This window comes from Ischnura elegans, chromosome 6, assembly GCF_921293095.1.
Source record: "Ischnura elegans chromosome 6, ioIscEleg1.1, whole genome shotgun sequence".
In the NCBI taxonomy this organism is placed as follows: Eukaryota; Metazoa; Arthropoda; class Insecta; order Odonata; family Coenagrionidae; genus Ischnura; species Ischnura elegans.
The window spans coordinates 5,579,347-5,596,214 of record NC_060251.1 but is presented as its reverse complement, the minus strand read 5'-3'; the positions used below and the strand labels follow the sequence as shown (position 1 = coordinate 5,596,214).

At 39.0% G+C, this 16,868-nt stretch overlaps 1 protein-coding gene across 1 annotated transcript in view; it reads left to right on the top strand.

The window, feature by feature from the left end:
* Positions 1-7,892, top strand: part of LOC124160425 — a 262,640-nt gene extending 254,748 nt beyond the window's left edge. The window contains exons 17-18 of the mRNA XM_046536282.1: positions 1,132-1,282; positions 4,629-7,892. Of these exons, the coding sequence (XP_046392238.1) occupies positions 1,132-1,282; positions 4,629-5,383 (906 nt within the window). The 3' untranslated portion in view covers positions 5,384-7,892. The remainder of the gene's footprint in view (positions 1-1,131; positions 1,283-4,628) is intronic.
* Positions 7,893-16,868: the final 8,976 nt, after the last annotated feature.

The following is a 16,868-nucleotide window of genomic DNA, read 5'->3' as shown; positions in this document are numbered from 1 at the left end:
AACGGTGGCAGATACGTAAAAATGCATGAAATTTTTACCCTTAAAGAGCAATAACTCGGCAACATCTATAGGGTATGACCATAAAATATTATATTTTTTTAATTTTGACCTTCCCCCCTAAATTGCATTTGAGCGAGGGTCAGGGGGTTCACCTAGAGGTCTCAAATTTTTCATTGGTCCCACAACTTTTTTTCATTGGGCCAGATGGATTTGAAAAAAAATCGATTTTTCCAATCTGCCCTGCTCCACATACCAGGGGTGCAGCCAGTGCAATTGTTCGAGGAAGCATGACCCAGGGGATTAGGGTGATTATTCCTTGACCATACACCTAATCGCAAATCTGGCTATAATTTTCAATTGGTAAATGATTTTTCACCAAAGAAAAACTTATCACAGCTTGAACTCGACAACTGGCAGGATTTTCAATTACAGCACTCATTTTAACACTTCATTGTAAACGATGTACAATATAGGCACGATGTGCAAGATACCCTGGTTGGTTGTGTATGGAGTGAAGGAAAACTTTGAAGCCAACATAACAGCGCAACTCCGAGTGTTTTTTTCTGGGGGGCACAAGGGTCTTACAGGTCTTATCATATTTGAGATTAAAAACAAAATTCAACAATTACTGTAATATTATCTTAATTTTGTTGTGGTGATTAATATTATATTAAATGATTGAGGCTCCGTAATACACAAAATAAAACGATGGTAATGATAACCGCAATAAAAATATTTTATATCTTTTTAAGCATCTGGGAGGGCACATACCCCCATTGCCCCCCCCCCCCCTAAATCTGCCTATGGCTACTCCCACCAAGTGCTGTGCTATGACAAAACATCTGTTATTGTCTAGACAGCCCTCATAGTACTTAATATGAATAGAGAAGCTTGAAATATTTTAATTACTTTGATGATGTAGTAGCTATATGATCAATACTTACATACTTTTTTCATAAGACAAACTTGAAATCACATTCCTTGGTGATGTGTTCAGGGCCATGTATAAATAACGATTTTGTTCCATATGAATTTTGGTTCAAATGTACATGCCCTCAAAAATGCATAAGTTTTTGTATGAAACATTTTTTTTTACTTTTTTGTTAATGTTTCCCTATTTCTTTCCCTTAGGAACACATATCAGTCTTTGTTTTAAATGGTTATGAGGATCTTGAATTGTTCAAAGATCTAGAAGAGGAAGACCTTGACTATCTTGGAATTTGCGATGCAGAACATCGTGCGAAAATCCTCACTGCCGTGGAACTTCTTCATGACTATGATTGTGAGTTATATTTCTTTCATTTTTGAGTTCATCACTAATTTGAAAACTTAGGTCTATCATTTGAAAATAGGGTAGTTTCCTTCATCAAAGAAAACGAAATGCAATGATTGCGATTCCTTACCCACCATTAGTGTATTCATATTAATATACAAATTACATATTTGGTTTTAGAAATCCCAGTTTAGACGAATGGCAACGGTCAATTTTAACCTCATTTGAAAAAGGCCAGATTGGCGCCAATGCGATTCCGCTCCAAGTGACATCACTGGGACCTAGTTTCTGAATAGATAGGAGTTTTACACCGTCTGAGATTACCAATGCATGCATGAGGCACAGAGCTCAGGGAAACATCTCTTATTAATCACGTATTAAAATTGTCTAAGGTTGGAAAGTTTCCTTCTTTTGATAGGGGAATAATAATCCTTATTTAAGCCAAGCGCTACCAGCTAGCAGGGTACTCAGCTACCTGCTAGCAACCTGCGTTGTATTAGTGCTCAAGCCTCGCCCCAAGGTCACCTCACACGGCGACAGCTGGAACCAGAAATATGTCACATGGACTTTTCCCAGCATTCCTACTTGTTAGCCGTTGCATTTTCGCGCGCTTGAAAATGTTCACTTTTCTTTTAATAGCGAAAAATATATATGGTCATTAAAAAATCTAAAAGCGTGAAATACGTACTCCAGGAGTAATAATATTTCAATATAGGCAATAAAAAAATAATAGGAAACCTACCCTATTGTCAGTGTAGAGGAATACTGAACCTTCAAGGACATAAAATTGGACAGAGAAAATATCATTCTCTAATTTTTAAACGACAGTTTTTGTACAGGTTACCTGAGATTAATTTTGCATCTGAAAAATATTTTGATTTTTTTGTCACTCTTCTTCTGCTGTCAATTTCTCTGTCAGATATTCCTTATGGTATGGTAATGTAATATGTGCCAAAAGTATTCGAGCAAGGGCATGTTATAAGAATTTTACTCTATAAGACAAGTAAGTGGTCCAAATATTTTCTTACTAAATTTAACCTAGGTCATTATTTTTCTCATTGCCAAGGATACGGCAGTATTGATATATGATGGCAATACCAACTTGTTTTGGAGTTGATCCTTGACTTCTCAGGTTTTGATGAAATTTGGAATGCAGGTGAAAAACACCATTTGAGGTGTTTTGCTGGAAACAACAAATCTGCTGAATAATGGGCATAATATATATGCACATATTTATGGGCCAATATTTTTCATGAGATGGAACATGATTCAATAAACTGCCTACATGAGACAGGACAAGGGGAAACACTCCATTTAATAAACTCTGGTACCAGTTGGGCAGAAGATGAGTGTACCTGTGTGAAAGCAACATAGAATCAAAAACAATGAAAAAAACTCAATAGCAAAGGATGACAACTTTATGCAGTGGACCCTTGCGTACGTTGATGACTTCATTTCATGCTGCGCTTGGGTGAGCTAATTTTCTTATACATGTATGCAAACCCCGATTTCAGGCTTGGGGATCACCAATACTGCAGCTATAATTTTGCCATTCTTTCTCTATCTACTCATTTTCTGAATAGATTTCAGTGCTATTATTCTCAGTATATATGATACTTTTTACTGGTAGATTCATTTTAAGTACCTAATTTTTATGGTTCGTAAAAGTGCAGATATTCCTTACTTAGCACAAGAGATTTGTTTCTAAAGCGTGTCATGTTAAGTGAATTTTTGCTAATTATAAGTGGTAGGTGTTTTTCAGGTGGTATGCATTACATTCTCTTCTCCAAATACAGATTTTTTTTGGAAATAGGGTACTTCCTATTTCTTCTTTATTGCCTAAATCAAAAGATAGGTACTCCTGGAGTACCTATTTCATGCTTTAAAATTTTTCAATGAAGATATCTATTTTTTGCTATTAAATGAAAAGTGAAAATTTTCAAGCTTGCGAAAACGCGACGGCTAAGTATGAATGCTGGGAAAAGCCTGTGACACATCATTCTGGTTCCGGCTGCCACTGTGTGAGGCCACCTTGGTATTCATTATGAGCGCCTCTATGATGCAGGTAGCAGTGTATCCTGCTAGTAGGTAGCGCTTGGCTTAAATAAGGATTATTAATGCCCTATCAAACGAGGGCATCTTTCTGACCATGGGCAATTTTAATAAGTGATTATTAAGAGATGTTTCCCTTAACTCTGTGCCACATGCATGCATGCATTCATGCACAGGCTTAAATAAGGATTATTATTCCCCTATCAAAAGAAGGAAACTTTCCAACCTTAGACAATTTTAATACGTGATTAATAAGAGATGTTTCCCTGAGCTCTGTGCCTCATGCATGCATTGGTAATCTCAGACGATGTAAAACTCCTGAGTACTCGTATAGAAACTAGGTCCCTGTGACATCACGTGGATTGGAATCGCATGGGTGCCAATCTGACCTTTTTCAAATGAGGTTAAAATTGACCATTACCATTCGTCTAAACTGGGATTTCTAAATCCAAATGATTTGTATATAATGAATACAGTAATGGTGGGTAAGGTATCGCAATCAATGCCTATTGTTTTCTTTGATGAAGGAAACTACCCTATTATCCACGGAAATTGATTGACGGCTATGTTAGTCAAAACTGCAATTGGCCTTAAATAGAAGACAGAAAATTAGTGAGCTGTCTTCCAAAAGAACACCCCTGACCTACATCCTCTGCCCATAAAGTAGAAGCACAATTATCCAGAAATGGGGGCAGTGCCATTCCGTGTAATCAATTATTCTGGATAATTAATGTTTGTCAATTTATAAAGTTAGATTTTGAAAAACTTAGACATGCATAATGGGCATTCCCATGGTCAATTTAAGTACAGGTAATAGATCCACAAATATTCATTGAAACAGTTACCTATTTCTTGATTTATTCAGTTGGTATGCAGGGTAGGCAATCAATACAATCCCAGCTACAGTGACCACCAACCGTGTTGCACTAAGCACGTTATTGGTAAAATGCCTGATACATAGTTTGTGTAGTCTAAATTGTTCATTTTTGATTTCTCTAGACTATACATGATAATTCAGGTTCCGATTGAGAGAGGTTTTACTGTATTTCCATTGTGCACCCAGCAAGCTGACCCCTTTGAACCCACAACCTGATTCTTCTTCCACAGCATCCACGTTTCTCTCACTGATGCTGAATTCCAAATCATTGTCTTCTGTAGCATTTCCTTGACACTACCACACATTACAAATCTTCCCATCAACTCATTCCTATTCATAAGGGCAATACTATGTAAGGAAATACATTTCTCAAGCTTTAATGTTGTTGAGCAAAGGTCATTTGGTAATGATGACTGTGTCTTTCAGCTCCTGGGAGTCCACTTTCGGACCACGGGGACGACGGCGATCGTGGAGTGTCTGGTGATCGGGTCGACGGGGATGATGATGAGCCCGCGAGTAGCACGGACGGATCGGCCAGCCACTCGTCCTCCTCGACGTCGTTCCACAGTCGGAGCCGTCACCAGCACCACCCGTGCGCCCCCCAAACGGACAGGCGCCAAGCGCAGCACTGCCACGCCTCGCCCCCTCCCCCGTCTCCGCCCACGCCTGTCGGTCAGGGCGAGATGGAGGGCGAAGGGCCAAACGACCTGGATTGGGGGCGCCACCACTCGTGGAGGCAGAGGCGCCAGATGCAGTCGGCCACATCACCATCAGGCGCACCCCACTCTGCCCCCATGCGCCAGCCCTCGGACAGTCGGGGGCTTGGGAGCGCGGAACTGTACCTTCCCAACATTCCCGTGGGCGTGGACGAGGAGTTGTGTGTGAGGATGGAGGGCGGTGGTCCGTTGCCAGGTAGGTTGGCGGCTGTGATAGAGAGCTCGGGCGTGGACGTTGGGCGCGGTGGTGTTGGGGGAGGGGAAGGGGGGGGTGCGGGAGACATGGGGAGCGGGGGACGATGCTTCAGCGAGAAATCAAGCGATTCAGGCATCAGCTCCAGCTCGAGATCGCCGCCGGCGCACCCTAGGAGGGGGAATGGCAGCGAGATGGCCAGCACGTCTTCGTCAAAGGCTGGGGTGCAGGGCGGAGGTCAAGTCGTGGATCGGAAAGGGGTCATGCGGTGAGAAAGCATGGGTGAGGTTGTATTGGCGTCTATCGGACAGAGGATTGCCTCCCTATCGAATGAGATCGTCTCGAGGTTCTTGGATCTACAGGGATAAAAATTGGGGGTGAAAAAATTCTTTCCCCCAAAACTGTGCGCTTGAGTGAGTGCTCAAATCGGTGATATGCGAGTCTACCAAGGTTGCTGTGACACCTTCCAATTTCCATTTGCATTAGTGGGATCCTCATTGTGAACTCATGAAAGCTATGAAGCCAGGTTATTCTGTGTAAATACGACCAATGGATGCTGTTCTATCGGCTGTTGGTTTGCAGCTAGTTTGGCCCAAAATGACTCGAAACCTGTCTTCATAAGTAATGTGCCATGATCCAACAATGATGACACTTCCTATCAACTTTCACTTTTAGCATAAATTAATGGTGTAAATGTGTACAGTTTGAAGAAACCAATCAATGAATTTCGAATAAATTTCGTAGAATTTTCAAACGGTAGTATTGAAGGCTCACTGTCTGCATCATAACAAATTTTAACATTTGTAGGCTTGAGCTATCTAGTAAATAATGTGTGCAGAAACAAAGAAAATAACTTCTTTTTTTTCGATGAGGTTGTTTCCGTTGTCTTAGAGGGCAGACATAGTTTTTTAGCTTGAAAATATAGGACTACAAAAAGAAAAAACATGCTATTTTCATGATTTATAGACTGATATAATAGAATCTCTTTGGGTAAAAATGACTTCTGGAGTGATTAGCTCTGTGTACGTAGAGAGGGATTGATATTGTCATGTCCCATTCACATTGTGTGAAGCCTATTTATTATTCAGCAATCTTTCTTTTATTTCATATGGTTAATTTATTCTTTGCTGAGTTTGTAGTCATTGCTGACTGGCAGCTGATAAATTATGCAAAACCCGGCTGTTCTTGTTTTTGATTTATCTAACTACCAAATGAGAAAAAATGTGATTATGAAACTTTACTTAAAGAATACATTCAGCATGTTTGCTGTTTCCTTGGAATTTATTTCGGTCACCGATGTGCTTTCAAAGATTCTTCCAAGCACCAATTTCTTCCATGAAATTTCTAATGTTTTAGTATGTCTTTTTGTAATTTTTTCACCAAATTTGTTAATGAAAAGTATAATTACGTTCAAACCATTTGCAATATGTGGTCAACCAATTTTTTTCTGACAATGACCTTATATAATATGCCAAAAAATCAAGAAATATGAAATTCAGAGGAGATTTAGGTGCTTGCATATATAACTTGTGTGTTGCCTAATTCTAAAACTTTTTTCATTTTATACTATTTCTATTGACACATTGATTTTGAGATATGGCCTGTGATTTTGATGGCCATATTGAAAGCAGAGCAGGACAACCCTGCACTAATTTTGAAGGAAGGCACTTTTAAATAAATGCTTGATCGGTTTTGAATTTTTAAAACTGGGTATCATAGTTTTTCCTGATGAGACCCCATAAGCAATAAAAATTAAGTGTGGGTAAACTAAATTGCTTTGTGACTTTTATAAACTGAAAGTGTGAAGTCCCAGCTATAATTTGCATAGGACAATGAGATACACAAGTTGTATGCATAAAAACGACCTTTCATTTCATGTATTTATTCCAACTTTCATGACGTTTGTGCTCAAAGCTCACTACTCCCTGAAATTTTTAATTAGGTGCAAACATGTCTGATGAAAAAAATTTTATTCACAGTTTCCGTTGGAAAAAAATATTCATCCTTAGAATAACTTACCTACAGATCAAGCAATTCACTGCCCTATGGCTGATTTTTTTAGTCGTACACATTTGAAAGGATTTCATCATTGAATAGCAAGTATCAAGCCCCTGTTTAAATTTGTATTCACATGAAACGTGCAAGTGACTCAAAAAACAAAATAGTTGAGTTGCTTCATACATCATCGTGTCATAGGATATGTCATAGTTCACTTTTTTCTTCCGTTGAATTTCTTTTTCTCATGTCAATCTGTATCAGTTTCAATTTAGACTTCTAAAGGAGACTGGGTATATTAATGGAATTTGTGTATTTACATGGTGAATCAAAAGAAACTACGTCGAAATTCAAGAAATGCTGTTTGATTTTTTGGTAGTAATGACATGCATTTCTTATTAATTTGCATAATTTGATATTCTGTAATCAATATGTAATGTTCATTTAATTTAAAATGTCTTGTGAAGGGTTTTTCCCAATGCTCAGGTAGGTGTGATCGACAAAATGTTTATAATGGAATCTATTGAGTACTGTAAATAAGCTGTCAGGTTTCAATGATTCCCTGTGGAAATGTAAAAAGACATAATCTGAGTGTGGCTGAATATAATTTATCATTTTGTATGCAAGGTTTTTGACTATAATTATGGATGCAATAGTTGATCTGTAAATAAAGCATCTCATTGACAAAAATCATGATTTTCACCATTAAAAGGGGAATAGATAAAGTGATTGAAATTTCACCATTCCTTGCTATGACAATTGTAAAATAAAGTTCCTACAAGTTCACTTGGTTTTTTATTAAGAGATACATACCTTTAATTTTCATCTGTGTGTTTTAAAATGACTTTGAGCATGTCCTGTGCTCAAGTCCCTCGCATGCCATTTTTCCCATTCACTTATTCGTTGGCAGTCATCTTCATCAGACCATCTTGCCTCAAGATGAGGTAGATTAAGTTATTCCATCTTCTTCTAAGGGTGTTAAGAAGACTTCTTTTTTCTCCAAGGGGTTGAAAAATTCCTTTGAATGCTTTGGCATACTCGAATCAAAAGTAGCATTTTTCTAAATGAATTCATGAAATAAAAGGGAAAGATTTTCTTCAACAATGAAAGTAATATTCTCTCGCAATAGTGTGGATAATTTCAAACCATGTCAGTCTTATGCATATGGCTGAAGAGTAATGGAGAGGCCCACCCACTTGGGAGGAGTTTATGATGTCAACTTATCTCCAAAAGGGTTGAGGCTGACCATTTTCATTCCAATCAGAAGTTGGTGATGGATTGAATATTGGGAAAATACTGGTCTCTTTACTCTATTTCTTTAAATGATACTAAAAAAATTGGTTAACAAGCGGTTTATCAATTGTTAAGATGGTTCTCAACAGTGTGAAGACGTCTTCTGATGAGCATACTAGTGGCTTCATGTTTTCCAGTGGTCATGTGTTGTGTGAGTTATTGGGCAAAGACAATATGAGAAAGACATTGGTGCTAATTGCAGTGCCCTGTCGATTTCTGAAACAACAATGCCTGTTCGTTGTCCGTTTGAAGTCTGTTGATAGCCTGTTGGAGATTAGTGAACAGAGTATAAACAGCCAACGAACAATCTCGGGTCACTCACAAGTAGGAACAACTTACGAACAGCCTACCAACAGTTTGTACTCTGTTTGCAGCTTGTTCCTTAACAGGCAGGCAACAAGCATTTCGGGAACAATAGTGAACAAGCTTTTAACAGGCAGGGGCCGGTTGGTAGTATGTTTCACCGAACAGGGAATGAACAGACAACAGTGAACAAACACTAAACACCCTATCGATTTACGTAAAAATGATGCCTGTTCGCTGTCAGTTTGGAACCTTTTGGAGATTTTGAGAACAGATTATGAACAACGTACGAACAATTGTTTTAAGTTTCGGAATTTGGACAACAATTTGGATTAATCCAAATTTAATTGAGTACAAGGAAGTTTGATTGAATCCAAAGAAAATATCATCTACTTAAACAGTAATTATATACGGTTGAATTCATTATCACGATTACCATCAACCACGGATGACGGTTATTGAAGTGAGCACGCAAATTATATTAGCTATCTGCTCGGCTTACGCACGTTAAATACTTTACTTCGCCAATTACAGGCAGGGGCCGTATGTTTCAGCCAAAGAGTATGTACTCTGTGGTTTCAGCGGACTGGGAACGAACAGACAACAGTGAACGGACAGTCAACAGGCAAGGGCCGGTTCATAGTCCGTTTCACGGTACAGGGTACGAACAGAAAACAGCTAGTGAACAGGTTCTCAACAAGGACGGAAAGATAGCGTGGTGCTGCTACCTACCTATAGAAGATGGCAAACGCAAACAATGACGCCAATAACCGATACCGTTATCCGGACAGTTTACGAGCACATGGTCGACTGTGTTATGGTGAAGTTGTTGGTTGCGGAGAAAACAGTTATTTATTTGATTATTATTTAACCTGTGCTAAATGCCCGCAGTGACGAATTAAGTAATTCGTGCATCCATTCAGTGATAGTGAAAGTCGTGAAGTGATATTTGTTCTTGAGTGTGTTTATTTAATAATTTATTGTGTCTCTTAAGTTTTTGAGCAAGTACTGAGATTTGTATTGTATTTGTATTATGCGTATGTGCGTTACGTCGCCAATAAGAACCAACAAACATTGTCAGAGTGTCTTTCTTGTAGGTTTGTTTGTGAGATGTGAAATCATCGTGTTCATAAATATTCTTTAAAGGCGTGTTTCTCTTTTAAAATCACACGTATTATATTGACATAGTGCAGAATCCGAGTTGTATTAATTTAAGGAAGTACATATTTCTTTGATGAAGGCATGTGAAATATTTGTTGATGTAGTGGTTGTTCTGTTAATGATGACAAAGCTTGCTTTTCTGCAACTATTCAAGATTTTTATAACTAATGGAATATGTGGAAAAGCACAATAAAAGTTTTTCTTACAATCATTCAAATGAATTTCAACTTTTAATTCTATTTTAACATAAATTATCTCTTGTCTATTATGTCCAACTTAGCAACAGCGAACAGTTAAGGAACAAAGTATGCGCATAGGGAGAGAACAGACAAATAACCATCTTCCCACATTGTCACAGACAAGGAACAGACAAGGCGTTCCAATTTACATTCTACGAACAGTCGCCTGCCTGTTCTCTCTTGGTCAAGGAACAGGGAACAAACAACCTAAGAAAACAGGCAATGAACTGACAGCGCACAGTCCCCTGCCTGTTCATTGTCTGTAGTCCAACAGGTAAGGAACAGAGAATGCCGCTTTCTTAACAGGGAGGGAACAGACAAGTAACCCTTTTCTCACAGACAAGGAACAGACAAGGCGTTCCAATTTACATTCTACGAACAGTCGCCTGCCTGTTCTCTCTTGGTCAGGGAACAGGGAACGAACAGCCAACTGACAGACAATGAACAGACTTTATTGTTACAGAAATCGACAGGGTGGTGTAGCCAGGAATTTCGTTCCGTGGGGTCCAAAACCAGGGGGAAAATTTTTAAAAAAACAGTGTACTAACTAATGGGTTTGCAACTAATTTTAACACTTTTCATAATTAAAAAAACTTTATTTAAAAAAAATATTTTGTAAATGCATGATTTTTCATTATTTTGTTTTATTTTATGAAGGAAAATAACTGTGCTTATATATTTCAGGGGGGTCCAGACCCCCTGGATGGATTATCCTCAGAAAAATCTGTGGAATATTCTTAACTATAGAATATTCTTAACTATAGAATATTCTTTCATTTCTGTAGGAACAGCAAAGCATATTTTTTTCAGGGTGGAAGGAATGGATAAGGGGTGGAAGAATCCCACGCCGTCATAAAGGCGAGGGCTACCATCAGCAAAAATATGATTTGCTGTTCCAACAGAAATGAAAGAATATTCTACAAAATATTTTTGCTGATGATAGCCCTCGCCTTTATGATGGCACAGGATTCTTCCACCCCTTATCCATTCCTTCCGTACATCTATCCTGGTGGCATCTTTGGGCTCCATCTATCACAGTGGCACTTCCTTACCCATTTTCCCTCCTCTGTCATGCTCGGCCTAGGCGACTTTTATGACCACACTCCTCAGCTGAGGAGTGTGGTCATAAAAGTCTCCGAATTGGTTCCCAGCCATCAGGAGTGTAACTGTGCACGCCCGCCCGCGGTAGGCACTCGTTCCAACTGTCAAAAGGGACAGTCAACTCAGCAAAGGTGTTTTTAGGATTTTTGGCTCCCAAGGGTGCGTACATACGAACGTCCCTCCCTTCTTGAATTTTAATCTCAAATGTGAGTGAGATAATGACCGAAATGTCTGAGTTCAGATACAGTGTGATGATGACTGTGGACACCCTGGAACAAAATCCTTGAAGTGCAAGGTGACCCAGGGAAAGGAACTGTCCCCCTTACCCTGAATATCTGAAACGCACATGTCTTTCGGCTTAGTCTGGGTAAGGCTCCATCCTAACCTATCTCAACCAACATTCATGCTGAATCATTGGGTAAGCGATATGAATAATTCTTATTGTCTAGAGGAAAATCTCCAGGCAATGACCTCTACAGGATGGCCCTTTCTTTCTCTAAAAACATCAAATCTGGTTTTGCACATGGATGCAATCGCAGCTCGTTTGCAGCTCAAGATTCTTCCATTCATTCTCCCTCCTCTCATATCGCTAGGGTGTTGTTGTGTTCAATCACGGCAGTGCCTCCTTCATTCCCTTCCCTGAAGTACATAATAGCTCAACTTGTACCAAAGGTCATGATATGCTTGCAAATGGTGGTATATATCATTTAGGTTGAGAAGGCGAAAGGGGATCAACCTTATTCCAGCTCCTGCTATCATTTTTTTGAATCCCATCACATCCTCCAACATTCAAAATAGACTCGGATTTAATTTAGTGAAATCTTTCAATAATAATGGAAGAAAACACAAACTTCGTTCGAAACACAAAATGTCATTCTCAATACCTTGACCGACGATAATCGGTGTAAGTTTGATCAGTTTGAAGAAAATTGTACAAGTTTGTGTTCTTCAATCATCGTCCAACATTGCTCGTCAATTGCTCCGAGTTTTCGGTGTCTTATCTGCCGTAATATGCAGAATTTTATATCAACATCATGCAAAATTCATTAAACTTTAGTCTATCCTCATTATGGTGTGATATTCTCACCTTTTGCCATGTCATGCCTTTTGCATTGCCGCATTCATGAGCAATCGAATCGATCGACTTTTAAGATCGATCGACTGAGAGTGACTCTTGTTTTGGTCTGCGGTCGATGGCGTTGAGACTGTGCACGTGAAAAATTTAACATTGTGATTCGTTTTGACGTGATTACGAGTTTGCTGCAGATAGTGGGTGAGAACCTACTTCTACAAATTGAACTTCTCTGGTATTCTTCTGACTTTCGCGAAAATTTCGTGCTGAGCTTCGTGGAGATGAACGCTCATGGCAAGGTAAGTCTAGTATGAGGGGGCTTCCCCAGTATTCCCCCCCTCCCTCGCTTGCTGCGGCCTTGTCAAAGTATATGTTTTTCTCAGTATTTACTTCAATGCGGTGATTTTTGGACATACTACAGGTGATATCTTGTTTTGTGAGTTTTGCTCGTCTAACTTTTGGTCCGTATACCTTTTGTCACCTAAATTCCATATCATGTGAAGCGTCTGATTGACGAAAAATGTCAATGTTGATGATTGCCTCGGTGGCCTCGGGGTAAAATCTTCGGCTATGGAAGAAGGGGTCGCGGGTTCGAATCCGCTGTGAGGGATGGCTTATCCGGAAGGTTTTTTTTTCGTGCACGTATCATTTTAATTTGTTGAAAAATTTTAATATGTGCTGTTTTCGGTGGTACGAGAGTGAAATATAATTTTCTTAGTTCAACTTTTTTTAGGTTTTAGCCAGCATTTTTAGAATTTATCCCACTAGGCGATCGGTCAATATCGCTTACCACTACTTTCTTTGTGTATTTGGAGCTCTCGTCTTTTCACCTGCTATGCTTCTCACATGGTTAATTTGCCGAAGTATTACTATTCGTTGTATCTTTGGCCCGCTTTTTTCTGACGATGCAACATCGCGGACAGACTTCCTCTCTCATCTCGCTATAATTTCGATGACAGCAAACTCAGAAGAGGTGAGTGCTATATAGCGATTTTTATTAGAGATCATTTTCATGCGCATTTGTGAACAAAATTATGATCTGCTTATCGTTACTTACCGTATAATGAGATTAGTAATATTTTTATCGTTCATCGTATGCATAAAATTACTGTGCGTCATCATCAGTCAGGAATCCTTATATTGGTTTGACATATTTCCCATCAATTCTCCCAGTCGCTAATCTTTTTTAGCCTACATGATTCTTCTATTCTTCTTCTTTATATCCTTCATCACCTACGCTTTGTATCTCATCGAAGAAGCAGGGGCAATCTGGGGTCATTGGGGACCCTCGGCTGCCCCCCCCCCCCTTAGGAAAATTTTAGGAATTTGATGCCCGGAAATGGATTTTGACGCTAATATTTTAAAATATAAATTAAATTTAATAAAATTAAATAAGAAAAAATACTATGAAAAGTGAGAACTTACCAGCTTATAAAATTTTAATTATGTATTATGGTTCTATTATGTATATAGTGAATTTGTCCCTTGAAAGTGCTCTAAAATTTAATTACTTAACCTCTAAAAATACCATTTCGAATAACCCTTTGCGGCCAGATAAAGACTTGGTTGTTATGAATTAACTATGTCTAATTCATTTTTGCATAGGATATAGATATATCTAGTCACAAGTACGTAGCTTTTATCCATGCTCGTAGGTTACTGTTTTAAAGTGTCGATAAAAAATTGTGCAAAAATTGAGGTACTTAATAAATTTGTGAAGAAATTTAAGCCTGAATTAGCGAACATATCTCAAACTATTTCAGGAGTGCCGACTTACAAAAAATATTGGGATCACTAGGGATCTTGCCCCGGGAAATTTTATAAGTAGGTAGCTTTAAGGTTTTTAAGCATTTTAGAAGGGTCATGTGATCAACATTAGAACCCTGATAACTCGAATCTCAATATCTGGGCACTCCGGGGAATATCGACAAGCCTTACACATTTTTTCCTCACACCCAATTCGATCTTTTGAGGGGGCTCGGGCCCCCTCAGGCCCCATGGAGTCGGCGTCACTGAACTATTTTGTAAGGATGATGTTAAACAATTTGTGTCGTGTATATAAATCAGCTGACCAATTAAAACTGTCGGGCGGATAAGAAAATAACAGGTAATATATGAGGATACATTTTTAATATTTTTATTAATTTTGATTTTGACCTTTACATTAGAGAAGCTGTAGTTAAAAAAAGGAATTTTTAGATGTAACTGTCAAATATTAATGGACCCAATGAGTATTCCAAATATTTTTTGTGAGTGATTATGTGTTTAGGGACTCATAAAAAATACTCACAATATAAATAATTACAACTTCATTAATACTACCAACTTCTACACACTTAAGGTAACAAATTCAAACGATCAATTAAGGTTAACTCTAAACTATTGAAGTTCTTTAAATGTTGCCGATATTTGACGCGAAGCCGAACTTGAATTCAGCAGTCTATCCGAAAACTCCCATCAAGTGACAGATGAGCTAGGATTTGAAATATAAAACACAGAGAACATGTATACGTCAAAGAAACAAGCAACGGGCCCGCAGAAAATCCAGAAGAATATTTCAGGAGATCAATTTCCTACCTTCATTGGATCATTATATTTCAAAGATAGATTTAAGATAGCAGAGGTTTCCGTGGGGTCTCTTGAAGGCCTCATTCCCTCCAAACTATCAATAACTCGTCAAAAACTGCTACGGGCGTAGAGAAAGCATTGCACAGATGTTAAACGAATTGGGTTGGGAGCCGTTGGAGACTCGGAGGTTGCGCGTTAGGCTTAGATTGCATAATCAATTGAAAAGGATATCTTAAAGAGCGGCTCGGAGCTAATCATAGAACCCCACTCGAGGGAGTAAATAAGGGAGCTATTTAGGCGATTGGATAGGTGCTGGAATTCGATATTTCCCCCTCACGACAAAGGACTCCATTAAAATTGCGTTAGAATGGTTCCTTTTTTACGAACGCGGCGGGTATCCTGACATCCCCCCACACATGCCTTTTGAGAAAGCTTGCGGCGTAGTATGCAGATGACCACCATGAAACTTTTACTAGCAAAACGACGTAAGTACTAAATGTTCACAGTAGTGTCTTTCTTTATCAAATAATTAGCCAAAAACCGCCGTCTTTTAGTCTTGAACATCGCAAATATCCTATACCCCCGAACACATCCTATAAGCCGAAGGGGGAATTCCCCTGACGCCCGTTAGCCCCCACCCCCTTTGGTCCAAACTTAGATCCGCCTCCGGTGTCAGGCGTATCACTGCAGGTTTTGCAATATAGTAGATCGGTTCTTTTTATTGTTTGAGTTTGGCGCAATGCATTGAAATTAGAAACTAAGCGCACAAAAAGTTAAAATATATATACAAAACGAACTAAAAAAGATTATGGATAGAAGATAGAACCGCACGGAAAGTTGACTCGTAGAAGAATAATACAAGACGGTATTATTTAAACTATTACAATGAAAATACGAGTATTCCAACGTACCTGCATCTGTATCTAAACTCTCATTGTATAGTGAATCGATGCATGAACCACTGTTCTTGTTCAGCCAAGCACTTGAGTTTTTCTTTACATTATCAACATAAAAGAGTTTTTTCTTCTTCTCATTTCTTTTCTACGCCCCCCTTTTGTAAACACTTTTCATATAAATACTTCAAAGAGGATGAAACTCTCTCACTAACCAAACCAGTATTCACTGAACTAAGGATTTTGCGATCTGTGTGAGGAAAAATGGAGAATGTTTATGCTGTGCGCGCGCAACTTCCCCCTCCGATAACGCCTCCTTCCCTACTTCCCGTCCTTGACACTTACATGAGTCCCACGATGATAGACGTCCCTTCTAATTAGTCAAAAGCTCAGACAAGTGAGATGTGTAACTATATCCAAGCATTGTAATGTGATATTTTTTCTCGAAGAAGAAATTGGGGTATCGACTACCCAGAATCATCTTCGGGGATATCGGGTTTCGCAGCGGATCTCGAGACTTGGGGAAGAGTGGACGAGTGAAAAAATGTCACATGATCCTTAATAGTTCCCAAAATATATACACGGTCGCACCTGTGGTTGCCACCGTGGTCTCATATCACGAGGGAAATTCACACGAGCTCGTCTTATTTGGCCTAAGCGTGGGACAGAAGAGAGAGAGAGAGAAGAAACGCGACCAGCGCATGCCGGCAGCTTCATGATACATCTCCATCTACATCGATATAATATCCAGGGAGCCACCTCTAGGGTGTTTGGCAGGGGGTGATCAACCACCAGCATGCAGCTTGCAATTGGACTCCCAAATGCACACCAAGCAGCCCAAAAAACGTCACGCATACTAACAAATTATACTACCTCATGCTGTTCGAAATAATAATAAACTTAAGAAACGCATTAAGTTTGACATAAGTTAGTAGGCTACACTGCTAGTCATATAGTCTCTTTATGAGTTCTAACGCCGCCGTTATAATCTCTTATTGATCGTGGAAAAAAAGACATTCTGAATCTGTCTGTTCTACAGTTTATCTCTCTTATTTTATTTACATGATCTGATCTTCCATAGTACGTTGGCGTCCGTAAGATATGGTTAACTTCGTTAGAAATGACACTGCTC